Consider the following 23985-nt stretch of genomic DNA (forward strand, 5'->3'; position numbering starts at 1 on the left):
ACCCCATGTTCTTCCTTACAACAGTGATGTAAAGTGTTTTATTGCAACTTAAAAAATCCATGTATCATCTGATAAATGAATCCTGCCAGAATAGTTGCAGAATATTGAAAGACTTTTGTAACACCAACAAATGTGTAGGTTGAGACTACTATAAATAAATGTGTAAATGTGTTGTCAGTTATGTGATATACATATGATGTTCTCTATTGGACGGTCAGAGTAACACCCACAGTCTTCGTGACCTGAGTATTGTTGGAAGCGGTGTTGGCCTAATAGGGATTGAGTGCATGCAACTGCACCCTGGTGAGCTGGAAACCGTCTTTAGCGCTACGTTGTTCTCACTTCCTGTTGGGTTCTTCTTCAACCCCCAGCAATTTCCTGTCTCCACAGAGTTGCAGTGGAGTGCATGTGGCAAATGTTCAAAAGCTTCTCTCACTTTGAGTCTACCGCAATTTCACTCCCTAAGCACTGTTAAAACATGTCTTATTCTGCTCTGGGCACAGTATGAATATTTTCTAGAATTTTTTTTTTTTTTTTTTTATCAACATGAGTGTAATGAAAGTTATAGTGCGAGTATGAGTGTTGGAAACCTTTTTTTTTTTTTCTATAGCTCAGCATGGAAATGTGAAATTGTCATTATTACTATTTCTTGCAGGACTAGTAATTGTGTGCCAGTAAATAACTAGATAGATAAAGTTTGTCAGGACAAATTTCGATGTTGGCTTGACAAAGCATTCTCTGAAAGTTTAATACTTATTTTAAGAACTTTGTTTGAAAGTTACAGAGTTGGATAAATGGATGGATTGATTGATTTTTAAATTTTTAAAAGTTTTGACAGTTGGAATTTGAATAGTCTTGGCCCATATTAACATTCCGTTAAAGGAATATTTCGGGTTCAATATAAGTTAAAGGTGCTGTAAGTGATTTTAGGCATTTTAAAATGTAAACAAGCTGAGCCGTTGCATTAGCCACACCTCCTCTTTCCAAAACCTCACAATCCAAAGATACCAAATGAGCTATGGAGCAGAAATGGTTGTCAAAAACAACAGCAGCAAAATAGCGCCCTCAACTGACAACTGTTATGAACAACAAGGCGTAAAAATGGCTTTAAGCTTCAGTAATTCGCTGCAACTACAGTACTATGAAAATGACCAAAATGATTGACAGGCAGGAAGCGTCATAGACTGCGGACCACGGACAACGTTTTGCTTGCTGTTTACAGAGTCTAGAGCTGTCACAGAGACAGGAGAGATATCTCACAGCACTTATTTCATTAATATCTTTCAAGAAGTGTGACTTTTATTTTTTGCATACCCTTCCATGTAAAAAATCGCTTACAGCACCTTTAAGCTCAATCAATAATGTTGATTACCACAAAAAATTATTTCAACTCATCTGTCCTTTTCTTTAAAAAAGCAAAAATCAAGGTTACAGTGAGGCACTTAATTTTTGGAGCATTTAAAGGCAGAAATGTGAAGCTTATAATTTTATAAAAGCACTTACATTCATTCTTCTGTTAAAACACATTTATTATTTGAGCAGTAAATTTGTTTAAATTGTAGTTTTACAGTCATTTTAGGGTTTGTTGACATTACATCATCATGGCATTGAAGTTGTAAAATTGGCTATAACTTTACACAGAAAAGGTTAGTAATGTGATTTTATCACACTAAAATCATGTTAACACACATTATGGCTATACTTATGAACCGTGAGTATTTTAACGTTTACAGATTGGCCCCATTCACTTCCATTGTAAGTGCCTCACTGGAACCCAGATTTTTGCTTTTTTTAAAGAAAAGGAGGGACAAGTCTAAATAAAGTTTTTATGGGATTATGGGGATTTTTGATCACCCACTGTGATCAGTTAGTAAAGTCAGAGCAACCTGAGTCAGAACAGTCTGAAGGTCTGTGCCATGTTTGGTGGATGTAGCTTGAAAGCTTTAGGAGGAGTTACAGTCAGAAATGTTGGTTTTTGTTTAGGGATTTTGAATAAAACATTTTGTTTTTTAATATGAATTCGGTAACATTTTACAATAAGGTTGTAGTCGTTAAGATTAGTAAACTGAATTAGTTAATATGAATGTACAATTAACAATCTTGTAGCACTTATTAATCTTGGTTAATGTTCATTTCAACATGTACTAATACATTTTAAAAATTGAAAGTTACATGCATTAATAGTTAATGCATAATGAACTAACATAAGCTGACAGTGAACTGTTGTTGTTGTTTTTTGTTTTTTTTATCTGGATTAACAGAGTATTAAATGCTGTTAAAAAATCTTGTTCATTGTTAGTTCATGGTCCATAATGCATTTACTAATGTTAACAAATACTGTGGAAACTTTTTGCAAATTATTATCCAGATAATTGGCTAATGTCCTGATTGGTTCATCATAATATATTCCATAAAAAGGTTAAGAAATCATTTATGTTTTCATTTGTTATTTTTTATTTTAATTTTGAGAAATATTTTGCGTGCATTTCATTTGCATTTCATTAAATAGTATTCTGCATATATCAACAACATTATTTTGGCCACTCTGCTCTCTAGAAATGTGCATCACCATGGACCAGTGAAAAACCCATATTGGTCAAGCAGTAATCAATGTAAAGTGTTTAGACCACACTTGACATTAATAATATTTATACTGGGGGCCTGGGTAGCTCAGTGGTAAAATACGCTGGCTACCACCCCTGGAGTTCGCTAGTTCGAATCCCAGGGTGTGCTGAGTGACTCCAGCCAGGTCTCCTAAGCAACCAAATTGGCCCGGTTGCTACGGAGGGTAGAGTCACATGGGGTAACCTTCTCGTGGTCGCTATAATGTGGTTTGTTCTCGGTGGGGCGCATGGTGAATTGAGCGTGGTTGCCGCGGTGGATGACGTGAAGCCTCCACACGCGCTATGTCTCCGTGGCAACGCGCTCAACAAGCCACGTGATAAGATGCGCGGGTTGACGGTCTCAGACACGGAGGCAACTGGGATTCGTCCTCCGCCACCCGGACTGAGGCGAATCACTATACGACCACGAGCACTTAGAGCGCATTGGGAATTGGGCATTCCAAATTGGGAGAAAAAGGGGAAAAATCCCCCCCAAAAATAATAATATTTATACTACTGCATATATACTGGTGTTACAGTACGTGTGCTTTAGCAACATCACAATGGACGTTAATTTGTTACTCTCTGATGTTTAATTAGTTAGTATTTGTCCTCCAGATTTAAACGGCCTCAATGTCTCTTTGATCTTTCTCTGCCAACCATAAAAAAGCAGAAGAACATGTCCAGAACTACTTTTATGCAACACAACCGCATGAACACTGCTTGGTTTCCAGCATTGGTTCAGTTTTATCTGTTGGTCATTAGGGTGGTAAACATCACAACAGGTTTTTTTGATGGCAATGTGAGTTCTGTGTGAGTTCAGCTCTCTTACCATGTTTCAAATGAATAAATGTTCTTGACTATAACATGAAAGAGAGAGAGAGATTCTCTAGGTGTTGTCATAGATAAAGGATGAGGCTGCTGCCCTCATCAGGGCCGTTACCAGCAGCACAGCAGTGTTGTCAGCCATCAGTATGTCAGGGACTGTGAGTCATTGTGTCTAGACATCCTTGGTTAGCAGTAAAGTTGACTCAAAGACTGCTCATTAGGCAACTCATCAGCTCGTTGTGTGGAGTGAAGAACTACAGTGGAACTACAGCTTGGCTTTTGTTTGTTTGTGCTTTGTTTCGCCAAGTACAAATTCCTTGTATATGTCCTCAAATAGGCTGAATAACAGTCACCAAAATCGTGAAAGAGAAGTAAAAGGTGGCTAAGATCACAGTCCCATGTGGGCTTCTCACGAAGCTCATTAAAAGAGCCTCCTAAAGCAGAGATTATCACAATCTATCACACCTTGATCAGTGCAGCTTGTTAGGAACATCCTCACTAATGCCTGTCTCACTCTCACTTTCCCTGGACATGGATTACGGAAGACTATCCATTCCTGTCAACCCCAGTTTTTAAGACATTTAAAGGAAAAGTTCACCCAGAAAGGAACATTTCATTCATTTACTCACCCTCAGTGTTGTTCCAGACCATATTAATTTTTTTTTGTTGTTTTTTTTTTGTGGAGCACAAAATTGTTTTACTTCCATTGCATTGAAAAAAGATTAAATGAAAGTCAATGGTGACTGAGACTAATATTCAGTTAAATAACTCACTTTGTGTTCCAGAAAAGAAAAAAAGTCATACGGGCATGCGCTAGGTGGTATATTGAATATTCACAAAATAATTATGGCAATTTTGCTGGCTTTTTATAATTGAGCAATATTGTGAATTTATTGTGATTTCGCAATGATTTTAATGCACTTTGTATTTGCACACTACATTTCCAAAAGTGCACATCATTAGACTAATTTCTTAATCCTTCAGAGCTGCACAATAAATGAAAGAATATCAAAAGTGTGATATGGTCAAGTTCACTTGTTGGCATAATCTAAACATTTGTAATCGCGACAATTTATATGACAATTAACTGTGAAAGCCCTTAAAGAGACAATTAATCATCACAGCCCTAAAACAGACAATGAATCGTCATAATCGCAATTATTTGTTTGACAATTTATCGTCAGCCAAATTTCATAATCATGACAGTCCTAACGTAAAATATATTGTGTCTATACTAATAATCAACAACCTAAAATCAATAGTTTTATATATTCCCATCGTTTTTTATTCAATGACAAAATTCGCAGTGCTTCATGGGATTGTAGTTTGTGCCCTCTTGAAAGATGGTCTGTAGCCTTGTACCTTTATTTTTATGTACGTTTTTCAAATACTTTTTTGCCTCGAAAACAAAGTTTGTGATGTTGTGATTCTCCTCTGAGCTGGTTGGTTTGGTTCATGTAAAAGAAAGTGCTTAAAACCAGTGCACAATTTCATATAATTATATGCAAAAATGATGCTTAGAGCAGAATTCTGAGTTGTTTTTGTGCAACTGAGCTTTTAATGTGTGTGCTTCTCAAATCTGTGTCCCTGCATGTTGATATCAGACACACTAAAGAATTATTATTATTTATTTATTTTCTCCTAATTTGGAATGCCCAATTCCCGATGTGCTTTTTAAGTCCTCGTGGTCGCGTAGTGATTCGCCTCAGTCCAGGTGGCAGAGGACGAATCCCAGTTGCCTCCATGTCCGAGACCATCAACCCGCGCATGTTTCATGTGGCTTGTTGAGCGCGTTGCCACGGAGACATAGTGCGTGTGGAGGCTTCACGCCATCCACCGCGGCAACCACGCTCAACTCAATACGCGCCCCACCGAGAACGAACCACATTATAGCGACCACGAGGAGGTTACCCATGTGACTTTACCCTCCCTAGCAACCGGGCCAATTTGGTTGCTTAGGAGACCTGGCTGGAGTCACTCAGCATGTCCTGGGATTCGAACTAGCGAACTCCAGGGGTGGTAGCCAGCGTATTTTGCCACTGAGCTACCCAGGCCCCCTTAAAGAATTTTGTTTTTAAAATTTAACATTTTCAGATCGTACGGTTATTTCACTTTAAATCAGCACGCAACCGGCAAAGTTAAAACTCTTGTTTTATTAGGTGGTGCTCCATTGCTGTGGCACAATGAGCCCAATGTCTGAATGTGTTTGAGGTGGACAAATCTCACAACAGTTTGAACCCCGTTACAGCTGTCTTTATCGTCATCCCGTTTCAAACGGATCGCCCAAAACGCATTTTAAAATTATGATAACGAAACTTCATTCACAAATTTGCACAGTTTTATTCGTGAAAACTATTTGCAAGGTTACCTGAACATTTATAAAGACAGCAGGTAGGGTCACGTGGGTGATGTATTATTTTCGACTTATTTTTTGTCTCCTGCTTCCCAATACCTTGCTCTCCTCTTGCGCTCTCTTTATATTTAATTGGCGGTGGCTCACTGTTGGTCTCTTTCTGGTCGGGACAGTGTACACACCTGACAACAAGACTTCTAGATATCAAGCTGGTTTGAAATCTTTTGTAGCGTTAGCGACTTGTCAGGGCGTGTCGCAGGAAATCTGTTTTTTGCTTTGTCATTATAGGGTATGGAGTGTAGATTGATGTGAAAAAAAAATTATTTAAAGCATTTTAGCATAAGACTGCAACGTAATAAAATGTAAAAAAAATGAAGGGTTCTGAATGCACTAATTTATTATCTCCATGACACCGTTCGAGTATCTATGCCAATGCATAGAAATTAATGGAGCAAAATACTCATGTCACAATAAGCACAATAAACGTGTCTAAAATTTTGTTTACTAACAGCATTGTTTTAAAAAAAAAATTTGTAGAACTTACACACTTTATTAGTGCTGCTTGCTAAAGCAAGCAAATGTAGAAGTCTTGTTTTATTTTGTAATTTTCTTCCTGGAGCACAAATCTTGCTGACTTAATCAGCAATCAAACATCCCAGAGGGAGAGTGTGAATCAGGACAAAAATGATTACTGTTACTTGACTTTAACTGCCTTGATGATAGCCGAGCTCTGGTGTGAATAAAAATGCATTTGCCAGCATCTCCATCAAAAGCATTGCTTCATCTCCATCAGTGTTTCCATTTCGCATTTACTGTATATGTTCCGCATGAATGTTTTGTCTCATGTTGCGGAGATCAGCAGAAATGTAATCACATGCAAATCCAAGTGTAACAGTGCCACTTAACAGTAATCAAAGCCTAGTAATTGCTATAATTTGCGGTAGCACCACAACCTTACCCTCCTCATCTGTAGGAGTAAGCAAGAGCAATGACATAATAGCCGAATAAGTGCTTAGTTAACATTCTGGGGGAAAACAACTCTTGGGAGCAGTTCTACCATAAGAACTCTTAAAACCTTTGCCTCTATGATGGCAAGTGTTAGAGTGCTTAACAATTATGATAGTTTGATTTAAACAGGCTAATTAAGATTAAAAAGCTCAACAAATTCAGTAGTTTTGTAGTTTTAAACCACAAAGTATTGTCCATTTGAAGCGCCTTGAAACTTGAAACTAATACACTGCCTGTCCAAAAAAAATGTTGCATATTCTAATATTTCGTTGGACCACCTTTAGCATTGATTATGGTGTGCATTCATCGTGGCATTGTTTCGACAAGCTTATGCAATGTCAAAACATTTATTTCTGTCCAGAGTAAATACATTTTTGGCCGAGATCTTGTATTTATTACGGGAGAGTCGAACCACTCCGTAAAGTCTTCTCCAGCACATCCCAAAGACTTTCAATGGAGTTAAGATCAGGACTCTATGGTGGCCGATTCATGTGTGAAAATGATTCCTCATGCTCCCTGAAAATGTAACAATTTGAGCCCGATGAATCTTGGCATTGTTGTCCTGGAATGTGCCCGTGCCGTCAGGGAAGAAAAAATCCATTGATGGGATAACCTGGTCATTCAGTACATTCAGGTAATCAGCTGACTTCATTTTATTGCCATATAACGTGCTTAACCTAGACCTGACCAATTGAAGCAACCCCAGATTATAGCGCTGCCTCCAGAGGCTTGTACAGTGGGCACTGTATTTGACGGGGGCATTCTTGCGCTTCCCTTTTTACCCTGACGCACCCATTGCTTTGGAATAGGGAAAATCTGGACTCACCAGACCACATGACTTTTTTCCGTTGATCCACAATCCAATCTTTATGCTCCCTTGCAAATTGAAGTCGTTTTTTTTCCGATTAGCCTCACTAACAAGTGGCTTTCTTGTGGCCACACAGCTGTTTAGTCCCAATCCTGTAAGTTTTCGTTGCATTGTGCATGTGAAAATGCTCTTACTTTCACTATTAAACATAGCCGTGAGTTCTACTGTCAGTTTATTACAATGTGACTTAACCAAGCGTTTTAGTGATCTCCGATAACTATCATTCAAGATTTTTTTTCCAACCACATTTCTTCCGCGAAGCTGACGGTTCACCACTGTACTTGTATTGTCCAGGTTTTAATAATGCGTTGGACAGTTCTTAACCCAATTCCAGTGATTTCAGCAATCTCCTTAGTTGTTTTCTTTGCTTGATGCAGGCCAGTAATTTGCCCCTTCTGAAACACAGTGACATCTTTTCCACAACCACGGGATCCGTCTCCTGACATGGTTGTTTAAGAAATGATAATCTACACACTGCATCTGTTTGGGTTAAAAGAATTGTTGCCATCTGAAACATATTAATCACTGCAATAATGATCCAATCATAGGCTCTTAAGTATCTGCTTATTTAAATCCAAACGGCGACTTTTTTTTTGGCCAGGCAGTGTATGTTGCTTTGAAACGTTTAGATCTTGTAGTGTATGCCCAGCATGCAGCATCAAGATATTCCTCTATTTACATTTCCCTTCAATCCAAGAAACATGTTCATAACTGGACACCACCATCACCCTAGTTTGGATTGATCTGGTAGATGCTGTTTTGTGTTTGTTTGGCCTAGAAGGGTCTCGCATTGTGTGCCAGAGTCAGGCCTGAGGTACAGGGTCGAGGCAGATGGTCTTCTATGAAGGGCAATATGCTGCATGTGTTCATTTGTCACTGTGTAAATTACACACAACAACTTGTGAATCATTTAGGCTATGTTCACACTGCAGTTGAATGTGGCCCAAGTCACATGTGATACAGATCTGTTTTTGGATAACAGTGTGAATAGTAAAAATCTAATTAGAATATATGCCATTTTTATTTTTCGATCTGGTCTACTTTCATATGTGGATTAAATCTGATGCATAACGTAATGCATAATTTGCAATGTAAGTGCAGTGTAAAACAGTCTAGTCTGAATTCATGCTCTTTTTGTGTGTATATACACTCACTGAGCACTTTATTAGAAACACCTGTACACCTACTTATTCAAGCAATTATCTAATCAGCCAATCATGTGGCTGCAGTGCATTATATCACGCAGATATGGGTCAGGAGCTTCAGTTAATGTCCACATCAACCATCAGAATGGGGAAACAGTGTGATCTCAGTGATTTCGACTGTGGCACAATTGTTGGTGCCAGACGGGCTGGTTTGAGTATTTCTGTAACTGCTGATCTCCTGGGGTTCACAACAGTCTCTAGAGTTTACTCAGTATGGTGCCAAAAAACATCCACTGAGCGGCAGTTCTGTGGACAGAAATGCCTTGTTGATGAGAGAGGTCAACAGAGAATAGTCAGACTGGTTTGAGCTAACAGAAAGGCTACGTAACTCAGATAAACACTGTACAATTGTAGTGAGCAGAATAGCATCTCAGAATGAAAAACACATCGAACCTTGAGGCAAATGGGCTACAACAGCAGAAGACCATGTTGGGCACTTTATTAGGACCATAGTGTTCCTAATAAAGTGATTAGTGAGTGTATACATTACATTTTATTTTGGCTGCAGGTTAGTTTAGGAGCGTTTTCTAAACCAGGGGGTTTCGAACTGGGGTTCGGGAACTATTATTCGCACACAGTAAATGCTACATTATACATGACTGCGTTTTATATTTTTGGAAGGGGGCCCCTTGCAAGAGGATCATCATATTTTTGGGTCTTTGGCATAAAAAAGTTTGAAAACCCCTGGCCAAAAAAAACAAAAAACATATTTGAACAGAAAATTGGAATTGGGTACTTTGGCTTGCGGTATCAGTACAGCCTTTCATTCAATTTAAGACGTTAATATGTTAGGGCCTGGGTAGCTCAGTGGTAAAAGATGCTGGCTACCACCTCTGGAGTTCACTAGCTCGCTAGTTTGAATCCCAGGGTGTGCTCCAGCCAGGTCTCCTAAGCAACCAAATTGGCCCGGTTGCTTGGGAGGGTAGAGTCACATGGGGTAACCTCCTCATGGTCACCATAACGTGGTTCGTTCTCGGTGGGGCGCGTGGTGAGTTGAGCGCGGATGCCGCGGTTGATTGCGTGAAGCCTCCACACGTGCTATGTCTCCGTGGCAACGCGCTCAACAAGCCACGTGATAAGATAAGATGCGCGGGTTGATGGTCTCAGACGCGGAGGCAACTGGGATTCATCCTCCGCCACCCGGATTGAGGCGAATCACTATGCGACCATGAAGACTTAAAAGCGCATTGGGAATTGGGCATTCCAAATTATGGAATATGTACCAGAGCTTCAGACATTTGCTATTACTTACCTATTTTACACCTTATTTGTCATTGTTGGGCATTTCAGATTTGACAGTGCAATTCATTATCATTTCAACCCAGAAAAGACTTTTAGTATTAGTTCCACAATCAGTTCCTAAATTGCAATAGCACAATCGGCTCAGTCAGAAACTTTGTTTATCTTTTTACGTGTTTCGTTATTAAAGCATGGCCATGTCTTTGAGACTGTCTGTTGTCTATTTCCTAATTGGGTTCATTACTCTCACTAGCTGTGAAATTGAAATGTCATGCAAAGCCTTTATGTAAGAGATAGAAAGACAGAGTGACAGCATCTATAGCCTCTACAACTGTCGTCCAGTTAGTCATAAGCCGAGACTGACACTAGTGTGCACATTGGCTTCATTGTGAAAGCAGACGTTGCAATGAAAAGAAGCCTTGTTGTAGCGCACATTAGCGTCTATGGTGGTGTAGCGCTGCCCTGACCCTTTTGTGAAGTCGTGGATAGCAGTGTTGATAACACCGCTCATGAGTTATGAAGAAGGACTGCCCTGTATTATATAGGCTAAAAGAAATATACCATCTTTTTATTCCTGTTACATTTGCATTCTTCTCAATTTTATATTTTCATGTTTTCAATGTTGCTTGCTAATGCAAGCATCACTTTTACTTTTTGTTCATACTAAAGACTAGTTCCATTTAGTCTCTCGTATGGTCCAGTGTTTAGCTTATTTAAAGTAAACTCTTGAGTGCTAGCTCATATTGACTTGTTTAACACATGTGCTCTACGATAGTACTTTAATGCAGACAATGGCTGGCACTTGTGCTATGACGCACAAAGACACATACAACAGTATGTTGTACATATGTTTAGAAAAACTGGGCTGTACATGGGCAGTCCGTGCGTACTGTGCTTATGACGAAATTTGCATCACGCGCACCGTGTGAGACGTAGCGGCACACCGAAAACCCAAGTATACTTTGGCCTTTAGGATTAGAGATTTTTCAAAACCCTAAGTATTAAAGGAATAGTTAACCTAAAAATTATCATTAGTTAGCATGCGCATTGCACATTCTCGCAAGTACTTCTTCAGTTTTCAAGTGAAAATGCAAGCGTGCATGCGTCAACGCAAGAATGAGTGAACAAGCTTTTCTCATGAACCTGCATAAGTGAGCTGGGTGGAAGTGACGATTTATGGTGAATAAGGACTGAATTTGTTTTGTTTTATATCTGAGTGTTTGTTTTTCTTAATGTGTCTTTGTCTTTGGTCACTATTTTGAACAGCAGCTGAAAAGAGCTTTGTCTACTGCTTATCAGATTAATCCACACTTTCACATAATCTACTGTCTTCATGCATAGCAATCCTCTCTGGATTGCACTGCCCACATTGCCTGTCCCATCTCTACGTCAAAGCAAGAAAACTTTAACCTCAACCCTAATATGAGGATGTCAAATCAACCCCTGCATTCAGTTGATTTGTTTATCATTTCTGTCTATGTTCTCATTTTTGCGTTTTTTTGGTTTCAGCCTGCTATGACTCAAATATTGACATTAGAACAAGTGGTTTCAATTCATTGTAGGCATACTGATGTGCCATCTAATCAATCTTGGGACGCAGCGCCTGTTGGTTGGAGCAGAAGGCCACAACAGCTGTGGATGAGATTATCTCGTGACCTCTGCCACACAAAATGAAAACACCATTACTGTTGTGCCATAGTCTGATTAAATGACGGGGGAAAAAACGTTGGAAATGGAGGGGGGGGTGAACGCAGTGGATCTCTCCCAATGGCTGGTAACACAGTGTTCAGCTGACAATAGATAGAGATTGTAAGTGAGAAAGTGTAGGCCACAATGCCCAATGTGCGTGGCCGTCACAAGAATGCAGTTGTGTACACTGGTCAAAATGCCAACAAAGCAAATGGTTTTCTTTCTTTCTGATTCGACAGATCGGGTTTAAATATGTGTATTGGTTGAAGTATGTAGAGAGAGCCTTTTTGTGCGAAATGAGTATTGTTACAGTTGAAGTCAGAAGTTTACATACACCTTAGCCAAATACATTTAAACTCAATTTTTCACAAGTCCTGACATTTAATCGTAGAAAACATTGCCTGTCTTAGGTCAGTTAGGATCACTACTTTATTTTAAGAATGTGAAATCTCAGGATAATAGTAAAGAGAATGATTTATTTCAGCTTTTATTTCTTTCATCACATTCCCAGTGGGTCAGAAGTTTACATACACTTTGTTAGTATTTGGTAGCATTGCCTTTAAATTGTTTAACTTGGGTCAGATGTTTTGGGTAGCCTTCCACAAGCTTCTCACAATAAGTTGCTGGAATTTTGGGCCATTCCTCCAGACAGAACTGGTGTAACTGAGTCAGGTTTGTAGGCCTCCTTTGCCACACATGCTTTTTCAGTTCTGACCACAAATTTTCTATCGGATTGAGGTCAGGGCTTTGTGTTGGCCACTCCAATACCTTGACTTTGTTGTCCTCAACCCATTTTGCCACAACTTTGAAGGTATGCTTAGGGTCATTGTCCATTTGGAAGACCCATTTGCGACCGAGCTTTAACTTACTGGCTGATGTCCTAAGACGTTGCTTCAGTATATCCACAATTTTCCTTCCTCATGATGCCATCTATTTTGTGAAGTGCACCAGTCCCTCCTGCAGCAAAGCACCCCCACAACATGATGCTGCCACCCCCATGCTTCACGGTTGGGATGGTGTTCTTCGGCTTGCAAGCCTCACCCATTTTTCTCCGAACATATCGATGGTCTTTATGGCCAAACAGTTCTATTTTTGTTTCATTAGACCAGAGGACATTTTTCCAAAAAGTAAGATCTTTGTCCCCATGTGCACTTGCAAGCTGTAGTCTGGCTTTTTTATGGTGGTTTTGGAGCAGTGGCTTCTTCCTTGCTGAGCAGCCTTTCATGTTATTTTGATATAGGACTTGTTTTACTGTGGATATAGATACTTATCTACCTGTTTCCTCCAGCATCTTCACAAGGTCCTTTGCTGTTGTTCTGGGATTGATTTGCTCTTTTCGCACCAAACTACATTTATCTCTAGGAGACAGAATGTGTCTCCTTCCTGAGCGGTATGATGGCTGCATGGTCCCATGGTGTTTATACTTGCGTACTGTTGTTTGTACAGATGAACGTGGTACCTTCAGGCATTTGTAAATTGCTCCCAAGGATGAACCAAACTTGTGGAGGTCCAAATTTTTTTTCTGAGGTCTTGGCTGATTTCTTTCAATTTTCCCATGATGTCTAGCAAAGAGGCACTGAGTTTGAAGGTAGGCCTTAAAATACATCCACAGGTACACCTCCAATTCAGTACAACTCCTATCAGAAGCTAATTGGCTAATTGTCTATAGGCTTGACATAATCTTCTGGAATTGTCCAAGCTGCTTAAAGGCAGTTAACTTAGTGTATATAAACTTCTGACCCACTGGAATTGTGATTCAATAAAAAGTGAAACAATCTGTAAACAAATGTTGGAAAAATTACTCATGTCATGCACAAAGTATATGTCTTAAATGACTTGCCAAAACTATAGTTTGCTAATATGGAATCTGTGGAGTGGTTAAATGAGTTTTAATGACTTCCACCTAAGTGTATGTAAAACGTTGAGGCAAGATTAACATCTGTCCAAGTTACACATAGAAACGTCCACAAAATTATGAAAGTATAAAAATGGTTTTGATAAAACCTATGGTTTTGTCAGTTAAAGGAATATTCCCGGGTTCAATAAAAGTTAAGCTCAATTGACAGCATTTGTGGCATAATGTTGATTACTACAAAAAGTTATTGACTTGTCCCTCCTTTTGTTTAAAAAAAAGAAAAGCAGAAATCTGGGTTACAGTGAGGCACTAACAATGGAAGTGAATTGGGGCAATTTTTGGAGTGTTTAAAGGCAGAAATGTGAAGCTAATATTTTAATGAAAGGACTTACTTTATTCTTCTGTTAAAACTCATGTATTATTTGAGCTGTAATGTTATGAAAATCATCATTTTTACAGTCATTTTAGAGTTTCTTGGCAATGAAGTTGTAAAATTGGGTAGAACTTTACACAGAAAAGGTCACTTAGCGATTTTATCACACTTAAATCATGCTAACACACATATTGTATATGACTTTTGATACGGTGAGTATTTTAACGTTTCCGGATTGGCCCCGTTTACCTCTGTTGTGAGTGCCCCACTGTAACCCAGATTTGTGCTTTTTTTTTTTTTTTTAGAGGAAAGGAAGGACAAGTCAATTTATTTTTGTGGTAATCAATATTATGCTACAAATGCTATCGATTTAGCTTGACTTGCATTGAATCCAGGAATATATAAAAAAAAAAAAATCAAATTATAGCCTAAACCAAACTTAATAAACATGATGATAAGTGAATAATGAAATAATCATATTCATCATAATATGAGTATTCTTTCTAGTACGTCTCGGTTTCATATGTCTTAAAGGGGTTAGGTTTGAGTGTGGGGTGGGACTTACTGTTTGTCAGACCAAAGGCAGACAGGGGAATGTTCTAGAAACTTGTTTGCAATTTTTGCAATTCTGTTTGTTATTAGTAGAGTCACAATGAGGTTTCACCTTTTAAGTAAAACAACTTTTTCGTTTATTTTGTTATATTTCATAAAACCACAGACTTATATTTTGATCTTACGGTAATGGATCCTATTTTTGTGGCCTTATGTGTAAATGAAATGCTAAGTCTAAGGTGTGAGTATATTTTTTGTACGTGGTTGAATTGTCAAACCCAAACTGAGGTTGATGTAGACACTGAGCAATAACCCTGTCTATAAATAAATAAATGATGGCCATCTGTAGCTTTCACTCCAGATTGAAGCTGCTGAGTGGATGGTGTTGAGCTCATCGTTGTCTTTTGGGTTTAGCAGTACTTCTTACAGAAGCGCAGAGAGCTGTTAGCGCCCTATTATGCTTTAAGGATGCATCAGGGAGAGGACTATGCAATCATTAATCTCTCTCTTCTCAACTCTTTGTCTTGTGGGTTCCTCCATTCGCTCTGGGTGGTTTGCAGGAGGTTTTCAGTACTGCAGTGCAGCAACAATGCGCATCCTCCTACATTTTTGTCTGTGCACCCACTTTAATTCCAGTTATGAATATACAAAGTTGTATACCTGAGTCAAAAAAAGAAAATCGTTGTTTCCAAAAAAAAATGGTGAGGGCTAAGGTTTCCAAGTTTCTTGAAATGTTAGGCCTGTTGTGTGAATTTCGGCATTTAGTAACTTGAGATGTGTGATTATAGTATTTATGAAATATTTGCAAGGATTTCTCTGGCAATATAAAATCAAATCAAGCAACATTGTTGATATCACAATGTTTTTTATGTTTTTTAAAGACGGTGTCATTAGATTAGTTTTGTGATCCCTGAATAGCATTAAGATGGATATTTTAATAGCATCACTTTAAAATTCAGTAGCAAATATTACGTTCGAGTTGATAAATTTTAATTATTTTGTGGGAATCCTTTTCAAAGTGTTTTTTTTAGGGTTTTAATGAGTTGTTTTATGACTCTGATTCAACAAGTTGTTCGTGTCATCACTCAAACACAGCATGCAATTTTTTATGTATTAAAATATTTTTGTAAAAAATATATGTAGGTAGATATGCATTAACATGTATTATTATATTGGTGCATATTAATTATTATTGGTGCATATTATCATTCTTAATTAAATATATTGAATAAAATGTACAAAATAATGTTTCCTCTTTTAAAAATTAATAAATATCGGCCATGTCAGAGCAAGTGCATAAATGCATCAAGATATAGATTGAATGTAGTCAAAAGGCTGAGAAGTGTGGAACTTTTGTAGCTATATCACCCTAGTACAAGAGAGAGACCGATAATATCGGTTTGTCCGATATTTTTAACCTTTTCCACTTGGTTTGCCTTTTTTAACTGGTTATCGGTTCTTCAGTATTGAGTTTACCGATAAAGTTAAACACAAAATACTTAAACTGTAAAAATGAGCGAGGGGCTTTAAACACATGAATATTGGAATTACAACTAGTAAAATTAAATCTTTGTAGACTGTGCGTAATATTACTTTTGTGAAGCAGTTCACTTTTAGAGGTTAGTGATAAATGATTACATTTTTTATGGTGCTTGAAAGCAGAAATACAACAAAAATAAAAAAATTGGTTGTGCATATCAGTTATCTGACACTTAAACACAAAAATATTTAATATTGTGTCAGTCATTAAAAACCAATATCGGTCAACCTATATCTAGAAGTAACTTTAGTTGGTTGAAAGTTAGTTGTAGTTGAAATATGGAGCCTTCTTGCCAAGCAAAATTCAAAAGTACAGGTGAACTGCAAAGGTGTAAACCAGATGTTAAAACCACTTATGGAAAACACCGTCATTGTTTTCTGTTATCGTTTTTGGGGTTACAAGTGGGATGGGCATAAAGTTGCCAGTCCCAATAGAGCATTTAGTGGTTGTTTTCTGGGGGTTTAATATTTCCTAACCTGTTTTTGGCAAATGGTCCATCAGCAGTTCTTTGTAGTCTGACTGTCTCCCCACCGTCCCACCTACATTTGAATGCTATTGAAAGGGAAGTTGCTCATCAAGCCAATGCAGAGAAGCTGAAACATATAGAATAATATACTATATCAAATATCAGACTAGATCATATCAAAATGCCCAATATTTAGGCTTTATGAGATACTTTAACTCAGTTGGTAATTTTGTCATTGTTAGCAGTCATGGGTTTGCGTCATCTTTAAATAATAAAACCCATGATTGCTAATCAAATAAATGCTGTAATACATTACACTATACATACAATACATCCCTGCTGGCAATTCTTCATTGACTTTTTGTAGTACCTGGTACTAGTTAATATAATCAGACTTTGTACCTCTGATCAGAGTGGCACTAATATAATTACCGTAGTTCTTTAAAACCTAAACTAAACCACAGTCTGCAGATACATTCATAATCCAGTTAGAGTTAAACCCATCCCCACTTTATTTATTTATTTTGCAATTTACACACATGCTGATGCTAAAATAAGATAATTTGACAGAATACATGTGGTTTTGACTGTGGGTGTTAGCATGATTGCTCTTGCGTACATTTTCACACTGTGGACGCACAGATGTTCAAACTGCCCAAAGCTGATTAGACGGTCTTAATTGGATAGTTCACATGAAAATAAATTCGGTCATCTTTTATTCACCCTCATGTTGTTCCAAACCCATTTAGCTTTCTTTCCTCCATAGAACACAAAAAGAGAAAAGACGATGATAACTAATGTTTTCACAACCAATAATAACCTTCTTCCCTTTAATTTGCAGGTATTAAATGAAGAGTGTGATCAGAACTGGTATAAGGCAGAGCTAAACGGCAAGGATGGTTTCATTCCAAAGAACTACATCGAAATGAAGGCACATCCGTAAGTATGAGATACTTCAGATGAAGTATCATTTTTGTATGCCATCTTTTCTTGAGAATTGGAGGTTTGAGTTGCAGTGCTAAATTGTGTTCCTTTGTTCAATAATTATTTCCATGGTACATGGCAACATCGTTTGACTTCAGCTCAAGCTTTGTTTTTGTTTTTTTGGGGGGGTTCCCTTTTTCTCCCAATTTGGAAGCCCAATGTTCTTTTAAGTTCTCGTGGTCGTCTTTACCACTGAGCCACTTAGGCCCACCATCAGCTCAAGCTAGCTTATCTCAAAATGGCTTATCTGTGGGAAACGCCTCTGGTGTGCATTGCCGTGCATTGCAGTCATGCATTTCGTGATTCTGCTAGTATTATCAGGAAGCTTTACTGTAATCACATTTCGAGATCTCAGAGTAGTGCTTAGTACAGCTGGTTTAAAGCACAGATTGTGAAGCTGATGCTATATATATATATATCCATAACCATTCATGAAGTCATATATAGTCAACAGGAAGTGTTTGTTTCTGATGCCATTAATATTTAAATAGGGGTGGGTAAAAATTTAGATTTTCTGATATATCGTGATCTTTGTTTGAACGTTTCTTTAACACTTAAATCCCAAGATCGATCTTTTATCTACGCGCAACCCTCCACTACAGTGAGAAGAAATCACTCGCATTAGCAACCAGATTTTGTGCTATGCGACTAAAATGTATATTGGCAACTGGCTGGTAAATGTTTAGATTTCACTCACCAGTAATTGTGTAGTATAGTGGTTGGTATTCAGCACTGAGGTCCTTTCACTGCGTGTTGAGAGTAAAAGTTTCACGCAACCCATTTGTCATTTAATAAATTCTCTTTTAATACCCTTTCTGTTGTTTAAAGTCAGTAGTTTATCAAAAACTACAAAAAATAAACATTTAACATCTGAATGTTGTGTAGGATAGATGAGATAAAGCCGTTCGAGTCCCTCTCGTTAACATATGCTCATTTACAGATGCTCTTTACAGAAATGCCGGCTATCTTAAATTGACGTGTTCAACAAATCAATGCAAATACATGTATATAGTGCAAATTATGTAATTAAACAATATACATATAACAAAAAATATGTATGAATAATGTATCATATTTATTGATTGAATACATGGATTTTGTTCATTTTTAAAAAGCTAAAATGTTACTAAAATAATGAAAAACTAATCCAATATAATTAGGAAAATTAATATTTTCATAATGTACCTAGTTAGAAGGTCTGCTGTATAATTAACAGCATAAACTGGGAGAATTTCTTTCATATGTAAACAAAAGGGACATTATAACTGAAATATACCATATGAATCGATATTGAATCGGAATTGAATTGATTTGAGAGCTTGTGAATCCGAATCGAATTGGGAAATCTGTATCAATACTCAGCCCTATATTTAAAACAATCCAACTAAATGACTTCACACTGAATCAAACAGTACAATAATCTAAGTGGTCTAACAATATACAAAGCCAATAACGTTTGCATGTCTTATACGTTTGCTAATTGCAAAAGATGTACTTTATACTCTGTAGGCCTCAGATGTACTTTATACTCTGTAGGCCTTGAGTCTATCCGCCGACTCTTGTGTTGCCTCGGGTCACGGTTTCGAGAAATCTCTTTGTAACTCTCCTTCCTTGTACATTTTGCATAATTTATCCATTTACACAAGCTTGCTTCCTGATGCTTTTCATGGGAAACCTTTTCATGGTCTTTTGATATTAACTAGCTTGAATGATTTCAAAGTCTTTGTATCTGGTACAATTTGTCCTTTTGTCATTTGTCACAGTAACAAAGAATTGGATTGTACAGTCACAAAGAAGGAAACTGCTCCGGCTTATTAATAAATAAATAACTAATATGCTTTATGAGTTGGAAATGAAACAAAATATAGCACAGTTAGGCTCTGAATACGACATACCATTTGAAAACTCTTTTTACCAACACCTTGAAATATACAATTTATTTTAAAAAATCGATTTTTCATTTTCTGAACTAAATGTGTGTGCTGTTTGGCCACGGTAAATTTGCTGTCGCAATGCTAAGGTGTTGTGGGTGCAACATCTGACATTATTATTATACATTGTCAACAAATTCTAGAAATGAACACTGAGAAAATAAAGAATAAATAAAAATACAATAAATAGCTAAATAAACATCAGTACTGTATGTTCAGTATCAGTCAGTTGCTGACCATTAAAATAAAGAATAAATTAAAATTATTGTTAAATAAAAATCAGTACTGTATGTTTAGTATCAGTCAATGGCTGACCATTAAAATAAAGAATAAATAAAAAAAAAAAAAAAAAAGCTAAATAAACACCAGTACTGTTTGGTATCAGTCAAATGCTGACTATTTTAATACTGCCAGTTAATTAGGAGCAGGTTGTAAAACAAGAAGCATTTACACCTGCTGAGTCAAGAGATAAACAGCGTCAGCGGTGTTACACCGTATTCTGCTATACAAGTTCAGGGGAACTTTCAATGGTGGAAAACCAGACTTTTAAATATGAAATTTTATAAATGCAACGACTGGAGTTGTTCGGTTGAAGGGGGTACCAAACTGCGAATCCTGAACAAAACAGTTTGGTGAATACATGTTTACACATTAGCTTCCACTCAGCTGGTAAGCAGTGAAAGTAGCTATGTGGTTAGCTAGTTAGCTATAAGCTCGTTGTCTCGGAGAGTAAAAGATTGTTTATTTACTTTTCAGCTTTGCTCTCACCAACTAGGTAACAACGTAGCGTGAAATCAACACTCAACAGACACAAACCACCACCGCACCGTTGTCTATTGAGCTGCAAAAAGATGCTGTGATGTTTACCTTTCAATCTGCTACGTTACTGACTGCACTGAGAAACTATAGCTAGCTAACAGCAAACAGATGTGATAAACATGAATGACATGGTTGTCAGGGACAGGGTTAACGTTATATTAGTTATATTGAAAAGGGAAAATGATGGGTTCATTGTTTAATAACTTTCCAGTATGTATTTCACAAACTAGTTAGCAACTTACCGTGAAGACACTGCTTAACTCTGCACTGTCTGCAGAACCACCGTCAGCTCAGAGTCAGCTCTGTAAACAATGGAGTCGGAGCGCGCTCTGCTGGACAAACTACGTTATGACACAAACTCTAAATCACCTCCAAGCATTGTTTTCTGCATTATATCTTCTGAAAAAAAAAGTTTTCATATCTGCGCATATCAGAAAACATATATGCCGATACCAATATATCTGTGAAAGACTAATATCGGCAGATAATATCGGTCGACTGATAAATCGTTGGCAGGTATGAAAAAGCAATTTTGGAACTTTGTTTTGCATTGAATTGCTTTCTCTTTCTCTCTCTGACCTTGTTTACATAATTTAATATTCACCATTTGCATCATAGAGTCTGATTCTCGCCACTACGACCAATCATTTGTCAGAATCATTTGTTTGACATCTCATCCCACACCAATAGAGAACTCTTTTTATCCCCATAGGAAAAGTACACAATATTGTCTTGGTTTATGGGAAGAGGAGGGGAGGTGTCTCATATCGAGAACGGGAATGTAAATATCTGTCCACCTTTCTGAACAGAGAGACAGTTGTCAATTGAGGTGGGGCAGGTGGAGTGTAATTTGCCCTATGCCACATCCTGGTCAGATAGTTTGTGTTTTTGTGTCTGTGGCTTGTGTCTTCCACATCAAAGCTGACAGGGAAGATTAGACAGGTACAGTGGAGAGACAGCGGAGACAGCCGGTGCAGTTGTACCTAGTTTCATGTATCAGGCCCTCTGGGAGCCTGTGGTATTATGTCATACTTCAGCTGAGTGAAAGAAGTCTATCATGAAGCCCTGTAGCGTTAGCTGGCATACTGTTTTTGAGTTTGGAGATTTTGAAGAGCATCAACTATATCATCCATAAAACGAAATAACTACTTTAAGTAACTGACTTTAGAATGGACCTCATATTAAATTTGACACTAATCAAAATGACACGTACACAAACACACTAGGCATGTGATGGTATTCAGTAATACGGTATATCAAGGTAATTATAATGCACTTCTGGTCGCACTGAAGTTTTTTTCCATCAACAAATTAACATTCACAACACCGTGTGTATGTGGCATAAATGACACAGAAGCATGGCTGAAGGAGAAATGCTAGCCAACCCTTTATCCACCATCTAAAAGATTTAAGTCAGAAGTGAGGAAGTATTTTGTGTTCCATAAAAATGCAGATGGATTGTTGGTCAAAGATGGTTTCCTTTTGAATGAAGAATGTGGCAGAAAAGTGTTAGCAAAACACGGGAACACCTCCAACATGTTCACTCATCTGTGGGACAATCATTCTGTGCAATTCAGCGGGATTAAGGTAAATTGTGACTGTTTTGCTAGTTTTTCCAAACTGTTTTTGAAAACAGTGTGAGACAACACTCTAAGAGACAATTAGCTAAGTGACAACAAACACCCTGTCTATACCGGGCACGTCTGTTGATGCGACGCAACTGCTTAAGGCCGAAACATACTCTACGCAAGTATGTGAACGCAGATGCGAGTGCTTGACCACCGCATAGCCAACACGCGCTCCGGTTGAACATGCTTAACGTGCATTCTTGCGTTACTGTGGCAGGAACAAACCTCAATTCTCAAGAGGGCGATAGAGTTACCTTCAAATGTCTGTGCCATTAAACTGGATGTTTTTATTATTCAGGTAAGTGGCCATGAATATACTGACTTTAACTTGCTTGTTTAGCAATATTCTCTTCAAACTGCTCCACCATGACAGTAGTTGAGTTGAAAGAGAAAACACCGTAGAAGTGAACAGTTCACACTAATCTTGCTCTATCGCCCCTTGCGGCAACGTTGAGAATGCAATGCGTAGTTGCATTTTAGTGATGCATTTTAAAACGTAACAACGTGTGAAATTGATCAACATTCGTCTGGGTTCACATACTTGCGTAGAGTATGTTTTGGTCTTTAAGGTTGACTACGCTGGACACGTCAACACAAACGTTCTAACCCGTTTATTTGTGTTGTTTGGCAGTTGTAGCACCAGCACGTGCAGCGCCAAATGGAATGGGACACCTGTATATTATCGGCACGACGCACCGCAACAGATACTTCCAGTGAAAACAGCATCATTCTTTTGCGTTTGATGTGATGATCGCGTCCGGTGTAGACAGGGTGTAAGATGACAAAAAAGTGAACTGTTGTTGCCCTTTGCAGATAATGTGTAGCTTGCTTTTACGTGGCCAAAGAGTCATTTGCTAAAACTCCGCTAGCTACACAGTAACGTTTGTGTCTTTTTTATTTTTTTTTTTTTTATTTAAATGTTCAGGGTTCTTTTAAAAGTTCTTTGTTATCTGTTAATTTTGGTGTTGACAAAAGTAATTAAACTTGTTAAGAGAACAACAATAAAGTGAGTTTATTTTTAAACCCGTTTTTTTTTTTTTTTTTTTTCAGAACCGTGATAATACCGTATAAAAGTCCATCACAAAATACCGTCACATGCCTAAAACACACACTTTGAAGTTCAGAGTTTATTATGTCAGAAAGCACATATACAGTTGAATGGATTATCATCTGGCTTGTAAAAGAAAGATCAGCTCATTGCAGGGTCCAAAATTAATACCCGCCAAGCGCCAAATGCGGGTAAATTTTCAATTTGGCGGGTGAATTTAGCTGTGTCACACGCCACTCTGGCGGGTGCTTTTTACCTTTCTATCAGTTTGTGTCAGCTTGTAAAATAATTTTACTTGTTCCAGATTTGTCCTCAAGGGGGCTTTGCAGGCCTACAGTAAGGTCACAGGTGTATAAACAGAACGGCTCTTATTAGCTAGTAGTCCCACTGCTCATCGATGTCTCAATGCTGTTTGTTCACTGGCGTGCGTGCAGTGCTTTAATCACATCATTATATTTAAGCAAATGTTTAATAGATCAACACTGATTGTATAATTTGGGCATTTTAAAATGAAGTTGGCATCTTTCCAACTGTAATCGTGCATATTTAAGATGATAAGATGATCTTGAAGCAAGATGAAAGCAATAGGAGCGTTCATGCCATCGGGATGAAGTGAGGAACCACTCTTAGGGTACGTTTACACGACAACGATGTACTAAAAATGGAAACATTTTTCCTTTGCATTTTTTAAAAGTTTCGCGTACAGACGAAAACGTTGTCAAAATGATCCCCGTTCACACGGATCTGCGAAATCGACTAAAACACTGTATTATGCATGCCAGGCCATTAGTTAGCGACGTCACTTTGTAAAGAAACACTATGTGCCTGCGCACATAAGCATTCTTCCACAGAGCGGTGAATACAAACAATGAAGATAGTGAAAGCATCGAGCAATTTTGTCTGGACGGATGATGAGGTTGCTTTTATTACTACAAGTCTTGAGCAGCACAAACACAGTCCTGTAGTCCACCATTGTAGTTTTGAATGTTGCGCGCA

The 23985-nt window shown here is 37.9% G+C and overlaps 1 protein-coding gene across 2 annotated transcripts in view; it reads left to right on the plus strand.

The window, feature by feature from the left end:
- LOC127452074 (growth factor receptor-bound protein 2) overlaps positions 1 to 23985 on the plus strand; it is a 53902-nt gene that overhangs the window by 23744 nt on the left and 6173 nt on the right. For both annotated transcript variants that reach the window (XM_051717249.1, XM_051717248.1), the window contains one exon: positions 17421 to 17518. In XM_051717249.1, coding sequence (XP_051573209.1) covers positions 17421 to 17518 — 98 coding nt within the window. The remainder of the gene's footprint in view (positions 1 to 17420; positions 17519 to 23985) is intronic.

The sequence above is a fragment of the Myxocyprinus asiaticus genome, chromosome 14, assembly GCF_019703515.2.
Source record: "Myxocyprinus asiaticus isolate MX2 ecotype Aquarium Trade chromosome 14, UBuf_Myxa_2, whole genome shotgun sequence".
Classification (NCBI taxonomy): Eukaryota; Metazoa; Chordata; class Actinopteri; order Cypriniformes; family Catostomidae; genus Myxocyprinus; species Myxocyprinus asiaticus.